Below are 24562 nucleotides of genomic sequence, written 5' to 3'. Positions count from 1 at the left end.
TAAGCAAGTGCCTGTATTATTATCATACATTTCAGAAAGATCAACTTTTTCTAGAAGGTACTCCTCAACTTCTTCCCTACTGTGATTTTCATATCATTGTTTATGTTTTCCATTTTGTATATTTTATTTTTTTCACAGGCACAGAAATATGCCAGTGTCAGTTTAGGAAAGGTCTGAAATGAGTTGGCAGGTCTTTAAGATGATAAAATATTTTTCAAATACTGAAGCTATGTATATTATTATGCTTATTTGCATGTTGTGATTATAATGAATATTTTTCCACAAAGCCATTATAATTTTCAAATATTTTTATTCTTTTCTTCATTTTCTTTCATGAATTTGAAAAAAGAAACATGTTTTAGTGAAAAAAAAGGAGAGAAAAGTTTAATTAAAAACATTTAAATCTTGGCAATATACCTAAAATGTTAATTTTTAATTTTTATTATATGATTAATTTAAAATTATAGAGGATATGAATCCCTAAAACTTGCAGATTACATGTGACATATAAGAATATCTGTGAAATATTTTCTATCTTTTAGTTTTGCACTTTCTGTACATCTTTTAGTTTATTCCTGATTCATCTCGTGTTTTCTTAGATTCCTAAATTGCTATCATATATTATAACTTTTAGCTGTATTTTATGTAATTATCTTTCAGAACACATTTTGAAAGTATCATGCTGAGTTTTCTTTTGTAAGAGAGCAGTAAGAATTGTTCTGTTGTAGCAGGCATCATAACGCTGACCATTATCTGCAATTAGACAAGATTCCCAATAGGCAAACGAGGTAGGCATATGTAGGCTTGAGGAGTTTTGCTGAGATTGATAGGGTTTCCATCCAATCGAATATCCTCTAGTGCCTTACGAATATAAGTCAAATTTTTAACATTGCAGAAGGTATCTTCACGCATCTCCAGAATGTTGTTATTCTAAAAAAGATTAAAATAAATGATTAGACATGATATAACATATTCTTGGTATTGATTAATAATATAGTCCATTTTGCTTCACCCCTGTTTTTACTCTTTCATTCCTTCTCTCATCCAAAAATGCACGTTATGTGATTATTATACATCAAGCACTTTCTAAGCAGTGGGGATAAATCAATTAACATAATACACAAGTACGGAGCTTGTACTTCAGTAATGGGAATATACAATAAGGAGGTGAAAAAACAAATTTAAAGAAAACAAGTTATTTCAAAAAAGGATGTGAACTCAGAAAAAGGATGGTCACTGTGACAAGTTATCTTAAGAGGCAACAGTGGAGCTGAGCATGGAGTGACAAGGAGACATGGGCATGGAAAGAGCTGAGGCAAGAATATCCCAGGCAGAGAGAACACCAAGTTCCAATTCTGAGTAATTAGTATGGAAAGTTTAAGAATGGGAAAAAAAGTCAACATGGCTGAAGTGAAGTGAGGGAGAGAGTGAGCAAATGTCAGGAAGATATAGGTCTGGGCAGGGCCCAGAACTAGATTTTTTTTTTTTTTCTGTACGCGGGCCTCTCACTGTTGTGGCCTCTCCTGTTGCGGAGCACTGGCTCCGGACGCGCAGGCTCAGTGGCCATGGCTCACGGGCCCAGCCGCTCCGCGGCATGTGGGATCTTACCGGACTGGGGCACGAACCCGTGTCCCCTGCGTCGGCAGGCGGACTCTCAACCACTGCGCCACCAGGGAAGCCCTAGATTTTTTTAAATAGCTTTATTGAGTACATTTCACATACCATAAAATTCGCCCATTTTAAGTGTACAGTTCACTGGTTTTCAATATAGTCACAGACTTGTATAAGGATCACAACAGTTTAATTTCAGGGCATTTTAAACATCCTCCAAAGAAACCCCATAGATATTAGAAATAACTCCCCATTTTCCCCAACCTCTAGCCCCTGACAACTTCTAAACTACTTTCTGTTTCTATGGATTTTCCTATTCTAGACATTTCACAAAGGGAATCAAACAATATATCATCTTTTGTGACTGGGTTTTTCCTCTCAGGATTGTATTTTCAAGATTCGCACATGCTGCAGCATGTATCAGTACTTTTTCTTTTATTGCTCAATAATATTCTTCTCTATGGATATGCCACATTTTTGTTTATCCATTTATCAGATAATGGGAATTTGGATTGTTTCCACTTTTTGGCTCTCATGCATAATGCTTCTATGAACATTTGTGTACAAATTTTGTGTGGACATACGTTTTCAGTTCTTTTGCATATGTACGTAGGAGTTGAATTGCTGGGTGATATGATAACTCTGTGTTTAATATTCTGAGGAAGTATTAAATTGCTTTTTAAAATAGCTGCACTCTTTTACACCTCTACCAGTAATGTATGAGGGTTCCATTTTTCTCTGCATCCTAAGCAAAACTTGTAATTGTCTGTCTCTTATTTTAGCCAACCAAGTGGGTGTAAAGTGGTATCCCATTGTGGTTTAGTTCATTGCTAGCATAGAAATACAATTGATATTTTATGTTGATTTTATAACCTTCCACATTGCTGAACTCATTGATTAGTTCAAATAATTTAATAAATTACTTGTGAGTTTCTACTTAAAATATTTGTAGATCAATTTGGGGGGTATTTCCATCTTAATATTAAGACTTCCAAACATGAATATGGGGATATCTTTCCTTTATTTAGCTCTCTTTCCCCCCAGGTTTATTGAGGTACCTTTGACAAATAAAACTGTAGATATTTAAGGTGCACTGCATTATGTTTTGATTTATGTATACATTGTGAAATGGTTACCACAATCAAGCTAATTAACATTTCCATCACCTTACATAGTTACCTTTTGTGTATGTGTCTGGTGAGAACACTAGAGATCTACTCTCAACAAATTTGAAGTATACGGTATAGTGTTATTAACTACAGTCACCATGCTGTATGTTACACCTCCAGAACTTGTTTATTGTGAATAACTAAAACTTTATACCCTTTGACCAATGTCTCCCTATATCTCCCACCCCCCAGTCCCTGGTAACCACCATTCTCTGAGCTTGACTTTTTTAGATTTTACACATGGGAGAGATCATATAATATTTTTCTTTCTATAGCTGACTTATTTCACTTATTTCTCCAGGTTCATCCATGTTATTGCAAATGGCAGGATTTCCTTCTTTTCTCAGGCTTAATAATATTCCATTGTATACATAGACCACAATTTCTTTATCCATTCATCCATTGACAGACATTTAGGTTGTTTCCATATCTTGGCTATTGTGACAAGTGACACCATGAACATGGACGTGCAGATAACTTCAAGATACTTATTTCATTTCCCTTGGACATATACCCAGAAGTGGGATTGTTGAATCATATGGTAGTTCTGTTTTTAATTTTTTTTTGAAGAAATATCATACTGTTTCCCATATCTGTATCACCTTATATTCCCACCAACAGTGTACAAAGGTTACCTTTTCTCCACATCCTTGCCAACACTTAACTTTGGTCTTTTTGATAATAGCCCTTCTAACAGGTGTGAGGTGACATCTCTTTGTGGTTTTGATTTGCATTTCCCTGATGATTAGTCTTGTTGAGCTCCTTTTCACATACTTATTGGCCATTTGTATGTCTTCTTTAGAGAAATGTCTAATCAACTCCTTTGCCAATATTTTAATTAGCTTATTTGTTTTTTTCCTATTGAGTTGTTTGAGTTCTGTATATATTTTGGATATTAACCCCTTCTCAAATGTATGATTTGCAAATATTTTCTCCCATTCCATAGGTTATCTCTTCTCCCTGTTAATTGTTTCCTTTGCTGTGCAGAAGTCTTTCAACAATATGTCGTAGTTTTCAGTATACAAATTTTGCATTCTTTTATTAATATTATTCTTAGGTAATTTATTATTTTGTGACTATTATAAATAAGTTTGTTTTCTTATTTTACATATTTTCTTATTACAAATAAGCTTGTTTTCTTAATTTTATTTTCAGATTTTTCATTTCTAGTATATACATATACATTAGTATTTATGTATTGATTTTGTAAACTGTCATATTGCTGAACTAATTTATTAGATTTCTATTCTGATCCATGGCTTATTAATGAAGGTGTTGTTTAATATCTACATATTTGTGAATTTCCTGTTTTCTTTGTTGTTGATTTTTATTTTAATTTCATTGTAATCAGAAAAATGCTTTGTATGATTTCAATTCTTTTCAGTTTGTTGAGACCTGTTTTGTGGCTTCGTATATTGTATATCCTGGAGATGTTCCTTGTCACTTGAGAAGAATGTATATCTGCTGTTGTTGGGTTGAATGTTATATAGATGACTGTTAGGGCTAGTTGGTGTATAATGTTGCTCAAGTCTTGTGTTTCTTAGTTGATCTTATGGCTAGTTGTTCTATCCACTATTAAAAGTGGAGTATTGAGGAATCCAATTATTATTGTTGAATTGTCTATTTCCCCGTTTAATTCCGATAGTGTAGTCTTTATAAATTCTGAGACTCTGTTGTTAGGTGCATGTGTTTATAAGCATTACATCTTTCTGATGGATTGACTCTCTATGATTACAAAGTGCTCATGAGGAATAATACAGATTTAGTGCCTATGCACTGTACTATTTTCTTTGCTAGGTAATAGATACACATTGTTAATAATTATCATGCCTCCCCTTTAAGTGATACTTCTCATGTATCAGTAAATGCAGTACCCACTTTATAAACTAAAACTGAGACGCAGGGAGGTTTAGATATTTGTCTAATCATTAAATAGTGTCAAGTAGAATTTCAGCCCAGGGAGTCTGATTTTGCCAGAGTTGTCATTCTTAATTATTATACCATATGTTGAAAAACATTTTTCAAATGAATCAAAAAAGGAGATTTTTATATGAGTATTAAAATGAATATAAAATGAAGATAATTTAAATTAAAAACAGCTTTATACTGGATATTGCTGAGGTGATTGTGAAAGAGAAATATTTTAAAAGGTTCACTTAATGCCTTTTTAAACCTTAGAATAGGGACTGTAAAGCCAATTACTTCAAAAAAAAATCTTATATTGTATATACAAGCGCATTCAGTTTAAATATAACATCAGAGACCTGGTTACTCTGTAGAAGTTAATATCAGCAAAGACAATAATAATAAAATTTAATTCAGAATTGGAAAAAAATTCCAAAATTTCCCTGAGGATGCCCTTGAAAATCCTCTTCCAATCCTAAACAAGTCAAGAAATCCTCATATTTATAGAAATTCACCCCCAGAAAAAGAGAGACCAAGAGAGAGCCATAGAGAAACAGGACGAGCACCAGAAAGGGAATACACATTAAGGAAGTTAACACAGCCAGAAAAACTCTCAAAAGTGACAGACTCAGACAAGACTCATAGACAGATATTCACAAAAAGACACCAAAAAGAAGTATGGAAAGATATAACTAGGAATAAAAGAAAGTTCACAGAGGTAAATAATTACAGGGTCCACAGAGAAAAAAAGAATCAAACTTGCTCTCACATAGCAAAATCACTTCTTGTGATGGTCTATACTTTATTTTTTGCTAAAAGATTGTAATATTACACCATGATATCGTGTCTTTGAGCACATAATGGTTGTGTTCCCTACAGATTTATTCCACAGATGAAATTATTACATTGATTACAGCTGTAGAACAAAAGTTACTCATATCTGAAATAATTTATCTTTCTTTGTTTCAACAACCAAAAACATTTGTTTTAATTGATCGTATTTTTAATATATTTAGAAAATATTAGATCATAACATTTTGAAAATGTGTTTTCACTCATTATTTCAGAGATAAAATGTAGCTTAAAGGGATTTAAAATAATGCAAGCTTTCAAATATGTTTGTTTAGAAAAAACTGCATTTTCTTAATCCAGAGAGATGGAAGTCTGTCATCTCTCAGCAGATAGGAATGTCCTAGGATTGAATTTTCCTCAGTACATGGAACCTAAAATCAAGACCTAAAACTGACATTTTTCCCCCCCTGAAAGCTAGAAATCAAATCAGATTTTTCTTTCCCTCTTTTTCTCTTCCATTTCTAATCTTTACACATTTCTTCAGCAGATGAAGCTCTCATTTTTTTAAAAGAAGCTTTGTATGTCAAAAAGATGCATTATGACTTGGCAAAGAATGAAAATAAAGACTAAACTCATCAGAAATAAATCAGTAGAGATAAGAGTCATGAATGTACAATTACCTTGTACTCAGATTGAGAGAATGAATTAAAGACAGGAGAAAAGAAAAGAAAAATTGTCACAGTGTATCAACATGCCATTATAAACAGCTTTTGCATCCCACCTTCACCTGTTTGCTTCTGTTTTCCATGGAGGTGTTGGGGATAACTTACTAGCAGAAGCCTACCTGGAGGTGAAGGGCCCGTAGATTTTCTGGGAGTGGCAGAGGGATGTGTTCCAAGTTGTTATCGGAGAGGTAGAGATGATGGAGATCATACATATCCTGTAAACATTCCAAATGTAGGGTCTTAATAAAAATTAGTGGTGCTACAGTTGTATTTTTAATTCCCTGTCTGTGAAACTATTTGTGAAATAATACATGCCTGTTCAGGTCTTGTTTTGCAAAATTGAGGCAAATTAGTTTTCTGTGTTACTGGACAATTCAAATGAGTTTTGGAAGAATTGATAGCAAGCAAATATCTCTCTATGCAAATGAAACATGTTTCTCAATCTCTAGGCAGAAGCTTTCTTTGCCCACTCTAACTTTCTCTATTTAAGCAAGGCAGCGACTTCCCACAGAAGACACTCTGCAATAGGATTTTGAGGATTTTGGTGAGACATAGCAAGAATTTCCTTCATGTTACAGGAATGGAGAAATGAAAAGTTCTCCCCAACAAAATCTTGCTCCAGCCCAAGTACCAGGTAAAGGGCAGCCTAGCAAGACAGAATAAGTTTAGACAATAACAGGTCTACTCTAGCCAAACATCACAGGACAAACTGTGACTCACTACCACCCATGCCAACAAAATCTGAGTGGAGAGACTAGATTTTGACCTTTGCCAGGCTCTAATGAGGTGCCCTAACTTCCTTGCCCACCAGGGTGGTGTCACAGGAGAGCTAGTGGAGAGACAGGGTTTCCACCATTGCTCAGTGCTAACGGGTCCATGTAACCCCCTGTAGCCTCCATGGAAGTAATGTGATGTCCCTTCAAACAGTAGTTTAAATTTGTTTGTTCAACATATATTTAGAGGAACAGCTTGAATGGAGTAAGAGTGGGTAAGAAAGCCAATCTGGTTACTATTCTCAGATTCTATGCTGTTATTCCAAGCAAGTCACTCTAACCCCAAACTTGTTTCCTTCACTTAAAAAACAAAATGCATAAGATTAACTGAATCCATTCTCCTTACAAAATAATTTAGAAGGTTTCTACCCTCAAAGGCACCACCCACACTCTGTACAAGTAGTTGTCCTTCCAACCACATAAGATACTCTTGTTAAGTGGCATTTTTGGTAAATACAATTCACCCAGCTTACAGCATTTCCAGGTACAATTTATAGAGTGGTGCTCCAGATAGCCACGCACTTCTTATTCCAGCTCTGCTTTCTGTTCTTGGTGATTGAGCAGCCTCAGAATGTACCAGAACACAGTATTTCCCCAAAGCATGATACATAGTGTTGTAAAGTTTATTTTAGGAGTTAAAACTCTCATCAAATTGAATCCCTTTGTGGAAATAAAAAGGCTAGTCATTGATAGCAAAGGGAATGGGAAGATGAAAGTCTTTCATATTCAAACTCAAAACTCACTTTAAATGCTTCTTGCTTTATTCCTTTCCTTCCAAGTCTATTGTTGCTAATATCAATAAATGTTAAAGTGGTTGGCAATTCTGGGAGCTGCCTTATCTTGTTGTCACGCAGGACAAGCTCTCGGAGTCGAGGTAGCTTTCTGAATGCATCTTCATCAATCTCAGATATTAAATTTGAGGTCAGATCAATCTTCCTTAGATCATCTGGAAAAAAATGAGGGAAGTAGTTAAATATTCTTGAATATGTTTTGCTCACATAAAAATAGGAATATAAACTTTCCCATATACAAGCAAATATAAATATGAATTTAATTAGCAATGGACAACTAATGAAACAATTATTTCTAACAACTTCATAAAAATTTAATTGTTTCCCCCAAATACTATTCATATTTATGCTCTTATAAGAAAGTGTAACTTTAGCAAAGAAACTGACTCATTATATTTAACTGGTCTTTTCCCTATATTCTTCATAAACTTTGTCTGGATTTTCTATTTAAAACATTTTTCTCATTGATGGGAGATTATTGTATTTTCTAATAGTAATAGATGCATTAGCATTAAAATACAAAAGCATTAAAAAGAAACTTTCGAATGATTAAAACACTTAATGAAGACAAATACCAAAATTCTTCAAAGTTGACAACAATTATAAAGTCAGAATTTAGGTTTGCATTCATCAGTCATAAAGCAATTGTGCTTTACTGGAAGTCTATTCAAACAAGCCAGATCCTAGTAAATATATGACCATGACTTTCTACTCTTATTGTTACAACATGATAATGAGATTTAACCTATAAAATAGAATTATTTGTGATTTTTCTTTATTTGAAAATAGTTTGAGAGTATCAACAACTATATAGTTTCATAACAACCATTTTTTCTGATCATAAAACAAACCTTCAAAAGTAAAAATAATTGATTTGAGTCATATTTTGATATTCAAGTTTCATTTTCAGTACCAACATTTCACAGTGCAAACATTTTAGGAAAAGTCTGTAAAGAGAAGGGTATTAGTGCCATCATCCTTACTTAGGCTTGCAAAATCATTTCTGTTGATCTTTTTAATTCTGTTAAAGCGGGAATAGAAATAAGCAGTGTTCTTGGGCAGCGGAGGAATAGCATCAAGTTCATGGTCATCACAGTATACAGTGGTACTTATACAAGTACACAGAAGGCAGGTTGGAAAGTCTAAAAGAGGCAAACAATATATGTAAGCAACAAAAGCAACTTCTAACAAATTATGTGATTACGAATATTTATTAAACAAGATTCGCGTCTCAGACTATTCTGGCATATTTAATATTTTCTCATATAGTTTTCTTTAAATGGAATATTAAAGTCAAATATACCAACTAAGGCTACCCCAATAATTAGTATATTCTTTGTAATGCTTTAAAATTTTATTTTAAATTACTGAGTGAATATTGCATGGTTGTTGCTCTTATATTTACTGGAAATTCTATTTTCAGATGTAAATATTAACATTGTGGTTTTTATAAATTTAAAACATCACATATAATATTTTTATTAGGTCTTTCGTTCAATATTTAAACAACCCACTGAAACAAAATCAAGAAAAAGGGCAATGATCATTAATATTAATTCACTCAATGTGCATTTATTAAATCTTTTCTTTGTAAATGGCACTGTGCTAGCTGATGAAACAGTGGTGAGCCAAAGAGACAGTTCTGTTTTGTAATCTGCTATGTAAGATGAATGTTAATCACAAATAAATAAAATGATGACTGTGGTAAATGTCAAGAAATATCATAGGAGCATAAACTACAGGAATTTGATTCAGTCTGAGAGTCATCGTTTTCTGAGGAGGTGATAATTGAGTTGAAATCTGCAGGAAGAACAAGAATTGATTATGCAGGTGACAGGGAAGAGCATGCAGGCAGAGGAAGCAGCAGGTGCCAAGTCCCTTCACTTTGGAGGAACCAAAAGATGGTCCCTGTAGCTACAGTACAGCGAGCATTGCAATGTTTAAGACATAACACACACGGGCCTTATAGGCTGTGTTACAGATTTTGTTCCTTATCTTAAGGATGGGCAGGGGTATTACATGATCAGATTTGCATGTTAAGATGTCACGCTGATTGAAGGTAAGCTGGAAGACTGATGGAGGGCCAGTAGGCAGAGAGGAGATGAGTTATCTAGATAAAAGATGACGGTTGCTTGGCTAGGGTAATGGTGATAGAAAAGACAACAGATCCAAAAGAGTTGTCAGGCTGGATTATATCTCCATTTATTAATCTATTTGTTTCTATCACCCCCGTACATACACACTCCTACCCGTCCTTTGCACTCTGTTTATTGGTCATGTAGAGGACAGTGAGCTTCAAGGGAGATAGAGAAGAAATGGCCAGAAGAAAAGAAGCACAATAGGATGGACGATGTTACGGAGGCCAAGTGGAGAGTTAGTTTGAAAGAATAGGGAATAGAAAATAATCTAAGCCTCCTGAGATGTCAGTTAAGGACTGAAAAATGTCTCTTGGATTAGTTACTGTGGGGATTATAGGAAACTTCAGTAAACACTGTGGAGTGATGAGGTTGGAAGCTGGATTACAGCCACGAAGGAGGAAGTTAGAGGTGAGGAAATAGTTACAGCACATACAAACCATGCTATTGAGATGTTTGACTGTAAAGAAAAAGGAAAGAAAGATGGTGATAACTATAAGAAGACGTATTTGTGGTGTGTATGATGAGGAAATGGACTAAAGTGAGAGAGATTTGAAGAAAAGAATCCAGAGGAAGAGAGACTGAATATAAAAAGGATACTGAGAGGGCAGCAGGAAATGGGACTCAAAACACAATGGGAAGAATGAAGATTTCAGTTTAATTTAAAATCTGTGGTGTGAAGGACGCATCTGTGAAACCAAGGTTCCTAGCTCAATCCCTGTATGTATCATTTAGTTCATTGAGAGAAAGTTTGTTCTATAATTTGTCAGTTTTCCTAGTTGCTTCTGGTCACTAGTCATACCCTGGAAAAATTATGAATTAATGTAATTCTACCACTGTTACTGGAAAAAGAATGCAAAATTCTGATAATCATAGGTGTAGTAGGGGGAAAAAAACACAATCGGAAGAATTTACATCCCACATGTGGGAGGACAGACAGTTCCTCTGTTGTAATAGGAGTAGATGCATGGTTGTAGATGTAGGTAAATTATATGTCTGCAAACAGAAAGACCAAAGAACTGCTGACCAGAAGACTGCATTTTCTTTGTGAAGGAGGCGGCTAAGCTCTCTGATGAGTTTGAGGGGTTTAGGGAGGAGGAGAAAAAAGTTGTGAGACATGAGATTGATGGGGAAAGTGAACTAGCCATGAGAGATAGAAGAAGAAAGTGATGGAAGACTTTCTTGGGATTGCTCAGTGTCAATTCATCCCCATTTAGCTGAGACTTTGCTAGTTTTAGCACTGGAAGCCCCCGGTCTTGGGATCCCTTCACTCCCAGGCAAATCGGGACATTTGGTTGCCTTTGTTGAAGGAGCCATTCGTGGTTTGAGATCAAGAACTGGTAATGCACCTACTAAGGTCTTATTACTGTTGTTAAATAGAAAAATCACGTATAATAACAACTTCAGGAATGAAAACTATTTTAGGAATGTAAATCTAGGAAAAAATTTTAAGGGAGAGCTATGCATTATTTAGTACTTGCTAATTTTTCTAATCACTGTAAATGAGTATTTGCTACTTATCACAGTTTTTAGAAAGTAAAGCATTTTGTTCTATATATTCATGGTCATGCTAGTTTAATAATCACTTAGGGTAATTATATATAGTCACACCAGTTATTATTTAATTCTAGTTTTTTCCACTCATAACTCAAGCCTACTTTATGTGGCTTCAGAATACTATTTCTAGAAATTGATATTCATAGTAACAAATAATATTTTGACTTTTAATGTTTTAAATATTTCCAAACTATTTGCCTTTGATAAATTTATAAGATTTAAATTTAATTTTAAAGTTTAGAATTTCGAGAGATGCTTCCTCTTTGGAAAGTAAAATGTGAATTAAAATTTTAACTTCATTACTTATTCTCAGACTCCTTTAGAGACAAAAAGTTTTTTTAAGTCATAATTTTTCTTATATTGTTCCAAAACTGACATTATTGAGCCATAAGTTTTACTAAAGCTTTTAAAAAGATTGGACATTCTGCTCTTCTGTTGTTCCTGGCTCATTAGGTAATGATGCCAGATCAGTCAACTTTTGAAAGATCTGAAATTACTTAAAAGTAAGTAATGTTCTAGAGATATTTAATTTCCCTATTTTGAGGACTTTCTGCTGGATATATACATTTCCTTCTCACTGTGTGTGTATCTCCCTGGTTCTGTCTGTAGCGTGTTCTGCTACTTCATAGAAAGTTGACTATGTGGAAAGAATATGGTGTCTTCATTAAAGAAAGGGCTTAGTGGCCTCTGTTTTCATGCCAGCGCCCCTACGTACCACTTCCATGACCTTGGACAACTTTTATAGTATTTTGGAATTTTAGTTTTCCTATTTATGAAGCGAAGATAACAGTAACTAGTACTTAGTATTGTTGTATCTCTTCAAAGAGCTGATGTACATAAAACACTTTAGTGGCTGGCGTATAGGCAGCATTTCACAAAAGACAACATTTTTACACTACTTATTGGTGAACAGTTAAAAACTCACAGAAGCAGAGGGTAGATTGGTGGTTACCAGGGACTGGAAGGAGGGGGAAAGAGACAGCTGTTCAACAGGTATAAAGTTTCAGTTATGTAAGATGAATTAAGTTCTAGACATTTGCTTATAACACAGTTCCTATAGTTAACAATGCTGTATTGCACACTGAAAAGTTTGTTGAGAGTAAACAAAAAAGATATACTCTTCGGGCTTCCCTGGTGACGCAGTGGTTGAGAGTCCACCTGCCGATGCAGGGGACACGGGTTCGTGTCCCGGTTCGGGAACATCCCACATGCCGCGGAGCGGCTGGGCCTGTGAGCCATGGCCGCTGAGCCTGTGTGTCCGGAGCCTGTGCTCCACAACGGGAGAGGCCACAACAGTGAGAGGCCCGCATACCGCAAAAAAAAAACAAAAACAAAAGATGTACTCTTCTATCAAGAATAGAGTATTGAGAATAACTAACATTTATGATGTTTACTGTGGGCCAGGCACTAACTTCATTCAGTTAATCCTTATAACGACTCTATGAGGTAAGATCTATTATTTATTATCCCATTTTTTAGATGAGAAAACAAAGGCAAAAAAATACTGACTGCTTTGCTCAAGACTGTATATCTAGCAAAGTCTCAAAGCTGGGATTTGAATGCTCTTTCCTCTCTTCTGTTCTCAGTGTGTTCTGTACAAACTTTTCTTATATTACCTGTAACATATCACTGTCTCTAAGTTGGTTTACATGTCTGTCTCTATGTACTAGACAGAAATATCTGTGAAAACAGTAGTCATTTTAAGACAAGTCTTGTATCTCCAGAATTTCTAGTACAGAGACTCTTGATACTAACCAAACCTTTGCAATGGGAACTCTGTACCCCCTCACAACACCATTCTCCAAGTGTGTAATAGTGTTCTGGTGTGAGTCCACTTGAACAGCCCCCAAGGTTGACACTGGCAAATTCTAACATGAAATACCAACAAATCATAGAATCAGGCTCAACACCAGGAATTCCTTCTCATGACCTAAATAAAAGGCCATGGTTTACATCAACTTCAGGCCCTACTAGATGGAGTCCGATGTTATGAAATACTTTCTTCTCTTTTCCTTTTCCTGCTGCTTCCCAGGACTGAGTGAAAAGAAGCCTGTTTTCCAATAAGTACACAGACAAGAATCAGAACAGGCTTCAAACCCAGTGTGTGAACCTAATAGCTTTGTGATCTCTGGAAAGTTCCTATGCTCTCTGAGCTAGTTTTCTTGGTAATAATGAAAAAAATAATACTAATACCTTCACAAGGAGGTTGCAATAGTCAAACGAGATAATGTGAAGTGCTGAGCATTATGGCCCCCAGAAAGCATGTGCTCAATCAATGTAAAATAATATTACCATCATCACCATCATCATTATCATCATCGTCGTCCATCATCACTTGATCTCCTTGAACTGCTGGGGCCTGATCTCTCAGACACGGACTCTGATCTTGCTGATAGTGTATCGTTTGTTCTAGAAATGCATTCCACCACAAAGCTTTCTGAGTAATGATGCCAGAAAAATATTTTGACCCCAAATCTTTGGTTATTTGATCATTTCCATCATGCCAAAGCAGAAGTATTAAAACAGCTTTATATTTTAATACCAAATACATGTATATCTCCTGCTTCAAACCTAGCCTATAACAAAGTTTACTCCTTGGGTCATGGGGGCTCCCTGCAGAGTTGGAGCTTGGCAGTTTTGAGGAATGTACAAGTGGACTTCATTACAATCCAGCTTTGATGGACCTGACCTTCATTGGTGTGTGGGCCCAGAACCCCAGGGAATTCAGGCTCCTGTGGAGAAGAGCCGTCAATCAGTCTGGGGGTGGACTCCTCTTCCTCTTCCTCTTCAGCATCCTTTGGCTGTAGTGGCGGGGTGAGGAGCTCTCTGTTCCCCGAAGGTATCGCTGTCGCTATTTCAATCTGAAAAAGAAGCAGAATTTCATCAGGCAACCTTCTCAATCACCCTCTGTGGCAGTTACACAAATTTAAAATGTATCCATCTTTGCCGCAAGAGGTCGCTGGTGTTCTGAAGTTGAACAAGGTGGGACGCCTGCTTGCCTGGGAAGGTCCATGCGGTTCCAGTTACTGTTATTGTTTTTAATTAATTTTGTTTCTCAAATCTTAGTAATAGTTTCCAATGCCTTTTTAATTTTGGTCTTACTGCTCTTTACAACATTAAAAATAACCTCGTTTATTGTTTTCTAAATACCTACCATTGCAAGAATATATTATTGTTGTGAAAGATTCAAATTAATCCAGAAGTGTGCAGAGTAAAGTCCAAAATCCCCTTCATCCTGCAGCCCCAGTTCTACTCTTCTTGTAGACAATAACCAATAAGAAATTGATGTGTATTTTCAAGTCCTTTTAATCCTTGGTTTTCTAGATTGAAATATGCTGTTCCTTTACAATGACTTACACTTCCTTCAATTGCATTTTTAGTGAAAAGTATCCTTTGTACTAAAATAAAATATATGGAGACAAGAAAACTACATGATTTGATTATGGAATGCTATTTCTCATATATTTTCACTATTATTTGAATAACAAATATTACCAATAATATTTGGGTATTAAAATTGACCTTTTTGAGAGCTTTGACAATAGGAGGCACTTTTATAAAATTTGAAAAGCTTCTCAAAGGTTTTTTTCATGGCTACTGTTTTAGATTACACTTGCTTTTCTCTTCTTACTTGCATATTTTATGTAGTGAGTTGTTGCCTCTAAGAACACTGTTTGCATTTAAAACAACCCGTTACTCTCAACTTTCTTTCCTTATCTCAGTCTGTTCCTTTGTATCCCTTAGTAAATCCCTACCTCCCTACCCTACATTCCTGCCGACCTTGTAACTTTGGGCAGGAAATCTGTTCAAGACAATTAGTTATCAACATGTAGGAACCACCCTTTGAGGCCTAGTTTTTTCATGGCATCCCAGAAATTCCAAATTCTCGCTTTATCACCTTGATATGGCGTCCTGATTCTTGCCATCCTTTATTTGGTTTCATTAAAAAAGCAAAACAGGGCTTCCCTAGTGGCGCAGTGGTTGAGAGTCCGCCTGCTGATGCAGGAGACACGGGTTCGTGCCCCAGTCCGGGAAGATCCCACATGCCGCACAGCGGCTGGGCCCGTGAGCCATGGCCGCTGAGCCTGCACGTCCAGAGCCTGTGCTCTGCAACAGGAGAGGCCCGCGTACCGAAAAAAAAAAAAAAAAAAAAGCAAAACACACAAATTGCTTTCTAACTTATTTAATGTCAAAATGATATGCAAGCTATTACTTTCATGTGTAAGATAAGTACATAATTAGGCTAGATATTTTCTGAATATTTTAGATAGATGTTTCCATTAACCATAAAATTTTAAGATAGACTTATGATTTAATGTCACTTTTATACACTTGAATACATTCCTTCACAAATGAAAATTATCCTTTTAAGGAATGCTAAACTTTTTTTGTCAGTTTACTTTTCTGGATGTGTCTCCTTCTATGCTTCTGTAGTTTCTCCATTTCAGCCCTTCCTACATTGTATGGGATTGATTCCATCAGGTTTCCGCCAACCCAAGCCTACTTGATGGTACGCTTTGAGTTATGTCTTTTATCTTTGTACCTCAAGGCTGTAGCATAGTAGGTGATCAACAAGTACTTACTGAAAATAATAAAAAAATTTTGCTTGTCCAAAATAAATCTAATTCACAGCTCTATGCTTAATTTTAGAGATTTTGCTGAGAAAAAATCAACGAATGTATTAATGCGTTGAAAGCAAACCAAAAGCACATTACAGTGTATTTGGTGCATTAGGAAGCCATACATGAAGATATTATAAAACGTGTCCAGAAATCTCTGCTTGAGAAGATTAGGCACACTTCCCTAAACAGAGAAACATACGGTTTCCATCTGCAGGGTCGGAAGGAGGCAGATTCAGAAGGAATGGATTTGCAGAGAGACCAAAAGGAGGCTCTGGGAAGAGCGGAAATTGAGACAGATCTTTCATGGAATGGAGGCAGCCTAAAGGGAGAAACACATTCCAGACACGTTGCCTTGAATCTTTAGCTTTGTAGAAAAATGTTTGCACATACTTTTTACAGATAATTATTTTTCCACCGATTTGACGTGAAGCTGTAAGGTCTCACTTGTCATTCAATATAATGAGGCAAAATAACTTTTGTGTTTATCAAAAGCTGTTTTGTTCATGCTTACTTGCTAATAAAATGTGAATGTTGAATAAATTTTAAGACCAAAGGAAAGGGATTTTTTTTCAGTTCAGCAAAATTACAGAACTGTAACCTCAAAGTACTGTGTCTGGAGAGCCTTTTGTATTGCAGACACCATTTATTCTCACATTGAATAGAAGTGATTTAGGCTTCTGTCGTCTTTTCCTCTTTAACAATTTTCATACCATGATGTGAAGCTGTGAGGCAATGCACGCAGAGAAATGAGGCCAAGGAAACGTGACCACCTGGCTCTCCGTGTGGCAGACTTTTATGCTTATGCTGCAGAAACCTAAATTGGGGAATAAACACAAATGGCCAGAAAATATCCCTGCCCCCCTTTCTCAGGCTACAATTGGAAACACTCAAATGCAAACATATCTGAGCCTCTGATACAAGTATTCATTCTTTTGGAGTTATTCTCCACTCTTTTTCGTTTTGCCGCCTTATTTTACTCAGACTTGCTCCCTACTGAATTGACTTTTTGATCTAATCATTATATTTCCCTAAAGTTTAAAAACACAATACAGGGTCACTCCCACATGTGACCTTGAGCTTAGCTATCACTGCACTTGCTTATCTTCTTGACCCAGTACCAGCAGGGTACATCTTTGAGTTGATTGTGGTCTCATTCTATTCTCTTGTTTACTGTCCTTTAGATGACTGATGCCATGCGGACTGTGTTTAGAAGCACTTTCCGTGTCCACGAGAGAGGTGTATCTCTACCAGGGATGACAAATGCATAGCGCATAGACAGTGACCTGGGTAGAGTGACGTCTCAGCAGACGTCAGGCTGGAGAGATCATAGTGCCAAGAGGAGTCCTCCACCCTGCCTCAGCCTCCACACCCAGCACAGACTTGACTCCACAGAAGCAACCCAGCACCTCAGTGCAATCTCAGGAAAATCAGGGCTGAAATGACCCCGAGGTGTCTTAGATGAAGTTTCTGCTCCTGGAGAAATAAGGAATCTCAGTAGAAAGTGAGTCAGTTACAGTTTTTTGTACCAGATGATGTGTACTCAGACTTTTACTGGCAATATTTATATTGTCTTAGATGAAGTTTCTAAGGTGTCTGGAGACACAGTGTCTTAGATGAAGTTTCTGCTCCTGGAGAAATAAGGAATCTCAATAGAAAGTGAGTGTCTTAGATGAAGTTTCTGCTCCTGGAGAAATAAGGAATCTCAATAGAAAGTGAGTCAGTTACAGTTTTTTGTACCAGATGATGTGTACTCAGACTTTTACTGGCAATATTTATATTGTTATTAATAATACTGCAAAAGATTTGAGACTTTTATTCTCCAATAGTCAGCAAAGTTGCCCATAGAAGAATCTTCCTATAAAAGTGCTCAGCAACATTTTAAGTGACAATAACATAAGGGGGAGAGTGGATAAATTGGGAGATTGGGATTGACATATACACACTATATATAACAGATAACTAATAAGGACCTACTGTATAGCACAGGGAACTCTACTCAATACTCTGTAATGACCTATATGGGAAAAGAATCTAAAAAAGAGTAGATATATGTATATGTATAACTGATTCACTTTGCTGGACACCTGAAACTAACACAACATTGTAAATCAACTATGCTCCAATAAAAATTAACTTAAAAAAACAAAAAACAAATTTCAATCAAATCTCCATTTGTCCCTTAGCAAAAAGCACATATAAGTGATCCATACATCCATATTAACCATATTACTACCGTTAAGCCTCTTATTTATCTTAATTTCAGAGTAAAAATATGAAAAATTAGTATGTTCAGAAACAGCAGGCACACTTCTTCCTAACTGGTTCATTCACCACTGATTCCTTCCGTAGAGACCTCTTGTTGAGCATGCGGCTCACACGTGTTCAGAGCAGTCACAAACCATTTGTGCTGTTAAGCATTGTGTTTGAATTAATAAAAACGAATGTATTTTGTTTTTTGATATTTTAATATTTTTTCATCTCTGCGTTTAATCTGCACTGTTTCCAATGAGGAACTCAATGAAAATGTAATATACGTGTGATGGAAAGAATGCTATGAAAGAATTTGTTACTCAGATTTGATTCCTATCTTTATGAATGAGTGAAAGGATCACTAAATGAATAAGTGAATTTGTAAATGATGGAAGGTTCACCAGTCTTTATAATTGTCTAATCAACCAGACTGAATGTCTGTGCCAAACATTACACTTAAGTGATGATCAACTGTCCATTTTACCCATCATTAATATTTTCTAAACATCTATAAACACCATTGTTTTTTCTCCCTATTACCATCACCATAATCTAAGTTACTTTGTTCTCTTGCTTGAAATACAGTCATAGTCTACTTACAGGAAGTTGGGACCTCCTCTACTATATATTCAACCTTCAGTGAGAATAAACTCTTAAAAATTGATCATGTCCACCCCTGTTTGAAAGCCTTCAGTGGCTTTTTATTGCTCTTGATAACCAACAGAACAATGGCCTTGAAGAAGCACTGCAACGTATTAATTATGAGGAAGGATCCAGACTAGATGAGTTTGAATCTAGCCTTGCTGTTTAGGCAGTTACTTTACCTCCCTGAACTTCAGTTTCTTTATTTGTAAAATCCTGATATAAATATTACAGCGGTGTTAGGATGAAATCGTTAATACACATAAAACACTTAGAATAATGTCAGACACATAGTAAGTGCCATGGAAAGGTTTGCTATTATTATTAAAATAAATTTAAAACTCTTTGATTCACAGAGTCCTGCATGGTTTGCCCTTCAAGTGTCCTCTGCCTTCAACTCCTGCCAATTGTTTTCTTTTGCTACACTGGCCATCTTTTGTTTCTTATACTCTCCATGTTCCTTCTTCTATAGGACATTTGAATGCACTAGTCATCTGCTTGGAACTCCCTCCACTCCCCAGCTTTTTTTCCCTTATTTTATTTTTAACAGCTTTATTGAAAGTATAATTGCTATACAAAGAACTTCACATATTTAATGTGTACAGTGTGATGAGTTTGGATATATGCAAACATCTGTGATGCCGTCATCACAATCAAGATATTAGATAATATCCACCACCTCCCAAAGTTGCCTTGTAATCGCTTATTTGCCCCTCATATCTAGTTCAGGTCTTACTTCCTCAAGGAAACATCTCATGATCTTTGTGACTTAGACAAACATGTTTGATGAGTGGCTCTCAGAGCTTTGTGTACTTCTTTTGGCACATCCACCATTGATTTCATGGTAGGTTTGTGTGGTTTTTTTGGATTGTTGCAATTATTCCTTTTCTAAGATCCTTTGCAACATGACTTTTCAACTCCTGCAATCAAGAAGTAGAGGGTCATTTCTCATCCCTTGAATTTTGAATTTAGACTGGCCTTCTGATTTGCTTCAGTCAACAGAATATATTGTTGTGTCAGTTTTGAGGGTAGTTCTCCAGAAATATTTCATGTTTTCATTTGATCTCTAGGAACCCTGCCCAGTCATCATATGAATGAGCTGGCTCCAGCCTGTTGGAAAATGACAGAGCATATGGAGTACAGGAAAGCCATGTAAGCTGAGGCCCACCTAGTCCATCCATCCCTGAACCAACCCAACAGCTGGTTGGGGATATATGAGTGAGCCCAGTGCAAACTAGAAGCATAGCACAGCCCAAATTGCTGAACTGCAGAATTGTGAGCTAAATAAATGGTTGTTTTAAGCCACCAAATATAATGATGAAAAAACAACAATAAGGTATATAACATTAACCCTCATGGGGAAATAGATATTAGTTAAATAGCCACATATACAGCACAAAAATCTGTACCAATAATTGTGCACATTTAATAGATTTGTAAACTGAGGATGGAAGGAGGGAGGGTTAAATAAACTGCCTGAGGTCACATAGCTTCTATGTAGTAAGGCCAGGATGTGAACTTGATTATCGTTGCCACAGAACTGCACAACGCCCTTAACATTTACTGACTCTGTACTCAGCCAAAAAAAAAAAAAAAAAATCATGCTGAATAATCTAACTTCTTAAATATCTTCATTCTGAGGAAGAGGAGCTCTGGATAGGAACAGTGAGCATTGTCATCGCTGGGAATGACTTCACATTATAAATTCATAAATGGACTTCCTTGTACATATTTTAAGCCTCACGTGATTTTTTTTTTCTTGGTGTCATTTATCAACCTACCATCAGCTCTGATGGTGACTGATCATGTTAGTCAGTTGCTGACCCTGAAGGCTGAACACCCTACCAAGGCCATGTTGCCCGGTGGTAGCACTTGGCAGCCAGTCAGTCCCTGAAATTGACAAGTATAAAAAGAAATCACATAACAGGGCTGTAGGTAGAGTGTAAAATTCCAGCCGCATTTATTATAATTTTCTCTCACTTTTGTGAGAAATAAGTATTACGTAGAATGAAACTCTAGTCTGATTAAGCATGATGGCTAAGACAATTTCATATATTCACCAAATCATCTCGTTTTCCTCCTGGGTATTCAGTTAAAATAAATTTTCCAATTTATTTGACTCTAGCTTGGGTCATTTGGCTAGTTCTAGCCAACTGACGGGCAGAGAAGGTCATGTGCAGCATCTGGTCAAATTCAGTGAAGAATAAGCATACTTTCTTCATATTCTTTCTCTTCCCTTAATCTGTCAACAGAAGATCCACTGTGACAAAGGTGAGGATGGTGACGTTCTAGCATGAAAGATGTTCAAATCCCTGAATAACTACTTGGAAGACAGTAAACTCATTGACCTGCATTGGGTAGTCATGTCAGCAAGATATAAATTTTTATTGTGTTAAGCCATTGGGATTTTGAATTGCTTGTTACAGCTGCTAATGTAACTTGCCCTAATATAGACCTTTTCAATTTTTGTTTTCTTATGTGTTTCCTAATTAAACTGATGGAACAGTTTCTAATATTTTGGGGGTTGAGCTATCTAGCACATATCATTGACATTAGAAAAAATAAATGCACATTTTTTTGTCTCTCTATCCTCCCTGATTTCTCTTTTACAAACAACTGTTCTTTGATCTTGGTTATTTGGTATAGTACTTACTGAAATATTATATCACTTTTTTAGTGAATTCACCACTGTTTCAATTTATTTTTAAATCTCAGTATTTTATTAAGTCAAAATTAATAAATCTATATAATGAATAAATATCTGCAAGTCAAAATCAAAATTAGTTAATGGCTTTTTGTTTAATCAAAATAGCATATAATAATCATAACATTTGATATTGACTTGCTAAGGTATGTATGTATTGACAAAAACATGTAAATGCTTCCTTTTCTTTTAATCTATCCTAACGTATGGTTACTCTTCATAAATAACTCTAAATGGTAATGCTTCTTTGTATTCAGTGCAATGTTTAAGTGAAAAATTTAATGCAAAAGAAACAAAAGCTGATGATTTAAAGTTTCCGTTTAATCATACCCTCCCTAATCTGTGTCTCTTCTGGGACCTCAGCATGTTTTTCTTTGTTCACATGTTTATTTTCTCATTTCCTTTCCTTGTTGTCAGAACATGGCAATATTTCATTTTTACTTGCCAGAAAGATTTTTTACTTCAGTTTTATCCCAGTTTATTCAGGACTCTGTTCACCATCATCCCCTTAGACTCCAGAAACTTAATAGGTTTCCAACATCTTAGTTCTCACAAAATGTATCATCTAGTTCTAATTGAATGTCTCCAAATAATATTGGTAGGGAACTTTGGCAAAGGCTGTAGAAACACTATTTAATAGCAAAGTCAGTTCATGTTCCCTTTCCCCTTACTGCCCTTGTTCCCCAAGTAAGGATGCCAGGACAATTTAGTGTAGGCTGAAATCAGTAATCTCATGAGGATGGGGGTAGGGAGAGACAGTCAATCACAGTAATTGAAAACAAAGAAGTTGGACTGAAAACCAAGATATTTAGAACCTTTCAAATGCTAGCTCTTTTATTTTATGGTGAAGTAATTTAGTATTTTTTTTAAGTTTCAATCTTTCCCATCCTAACACAAAGCAAATTGTTCCTTCTAACACAGACTTTATTGAGGCACAAACTGTAACAAGCTGTGCCTTTTAATATGTAGAACTTCTCTGCATACAACTGCTATTCATTGATGATGATGTTGATGATGTATTTATCAGACGTAATTATAGACATTTTGAATAAGAAAACGTGCATTTTGGAGGATGTCCCAGGGAGGAGCAGCTAGTAGCCAATTGCCTTCAAAATAGATAGTTATTACATTATTTTTTTTCCTCATGTACAGTCTCAGTGGTAAAGGCTTGAAAAATTTTACAAATTTAGAAAGCTTACTTTATCTCTCAGGGGGAAGAATTACTTTAAACAAATTCCAAAGACTGTACTAAACCAGGATGCTAACCTGAACCCTGTTATTGCCACCAATATGTTCTCTGTAGTCTCTGTAGCTTCACTTGGGGGCCTGATTATAATCAGAAGTTTGTAGGAGCAGAACCTGGGTATATCAGCTCTATAATAGCATAATGTAAAGGAAGGGCTGTCTTTCAAGGGTTCGAAATCCTTAGATTTGCTGACTATCGTTAAGTTTCTGCAGTCTAACATGATAGATATCCTCCTGCCAATAGGAGAAGGCTGCTGAATAACAGTTAATTGGCTTTGGCAATATTTCACTCTGTGATCTTCCTTTTTCTTTTTTTTTTTTGCTGTACGTGGGCCTCTCACTGTTGTGGCCTCTCCCGTTGTGGAGCACAGGCTCCGGACGCACAGGCTCAGCGGCCATGGCTCACGGGCCCAGACGCTCCGCGGCATGTGGGATCCTCCCAGACCGGGGCACGAACCTGTGTCCCCTGCATTGGCAGGCCGACTCTCAACCACTGCGCCACCAGGGAAGCCCTGATCTTCCTTTTTAATCTCAGTACAAAAATGTACGGATCCCCTTCAATTTCCATTCTATATATGTTATAGATTCAATATAGTTATTGTGAAGGATTTTTATCTTAAATGTTCTGTATTTGATTTCTTTCATGTTTATGTCTTTGATCAGAGTTTTGATATCATAACTCCAGAGAAAACACACTTAAAAAAGAGTTGATCAATCCTCAATATCTTTTAGATATATTTTATTTGCTTTTCTCCTTATATGAATTAAGAAATGGAGTGTTTAATATATTTGCATATATACCATTTACCTCTTTAAAGCCCGTATTGAATGTTAACAAAGATATTGATATGCTGTCACTGTGATTATCCTTTGGGGCCCGCCAATCTGCATCTTATGTGGAGTACACTGACATCACAAGCCAATAATTGTACAACCTGATGGATGACAACATTGCCAAGTAGTAATTCTTGAATTATTTCAGTGCGTGTGTGTGCGTGTACCTTAACAGTGGAAGCCTCTCTGTTCCTAGCAAACTCAAGACAAGGTTTACCATAACTTGGCCTAGGAGTGTTAGAATGAGAAATTTGTGGAATTAGGGAGGGTCTAATGAAAATTAGGCATTTAAGAAAAAGGCTATGTAGGGCAATAAGAGGTCAGGTCCCATCTGGGGTTAGAAATTAGTATGGTAGGAGAACATGTCCAGGATAGGATTATCCAACTCAGAAATGTGAAGATTTCCAAAGATTTTTTGAACAATGTTATTTACTTTTGGCAGATTTGTAATTTACTGATTTTTTAATGTCTCTGTGGAAGATGCCACAAGACAAAATCTGGAGGACTATGTCAGTAAAACAAAAATCTGGACCAGAGAGAAAAGAGAAAAAGGCTCTCATTTAGCACACAGTACTAGAGAAGTAAAGGGACCAAATTGAAAAGCATATTAAACTGGTTAAAAAAATAGTACCTGACACACTAAAAGAATAGCTGAGGGACATCAAATACCCCACCTGGGTCCTATCCCCAGAGATTCTGATTTTAATAGTCTAGGGTGTGGTCTAGGCATTGAAATGTTTTAAAACTCTAGAGGTGATTCAAACATATGGCCGAGGTCAAGAACCACTACACTAGAGGGGAAATTAA

At 36.1% G+C, this 24562-nt stretch overlaps 1 protein-coding gene across 1 annotated transcript in view; it reads right to left on the bottom strand.

Annotated features, from left to right (window-relative positions):
* Positions 1-688: 688 nt before the first annotated feature.
* Positions 689-24562, bottom strand: part of EPYC (epiphycan) — a 35625-nt gene continuing 11751 nt past the window's right edge. The window contains exons 2-6 of the mRNA XM_019952162.3: positions 14148-14319; positions 8750-8908; positions 7719-7921; positions 6322-6417; positions 689-930 (exon numbers count right to left, since the gene is read on the bottom strand). Of these exons, the coding sequence (XP_019807721.1) occupies positions 760-930; positions 6322-6417; positions 7719-7921; positions 8750-8908; positions 14148-14319 (801 nt within the window). The 3' untranslated portion in view covers positions 689-759. The remainder of the gene's footprint in view (positions 931-6321; positions 6418-7718; positions 7922-8749; positions 8909-14147; positions 14320-24562) is intronic.

This window comes from Tursiops truncatus, chromosome 11 (assembly GCF_011762595.2).
Source record: "Tursiops truncatus isolate mTurTru1 chromosome 11, mTurTru1.mat.Y, whole genome shotgun sequence".
In the NCBI taxonomy this organism is placed as follows: domain Eukaryota; kingdom Metazoa; phylum Chordata; class Mammalia; order Artiodactyla; family Delphinidae; genus Tursiops; species Tursiops truncatus.
Note: the sequence above shows the minus strand (reverse complement) of the source record. Positions and strands in the feature narration are given on the sequence as shown.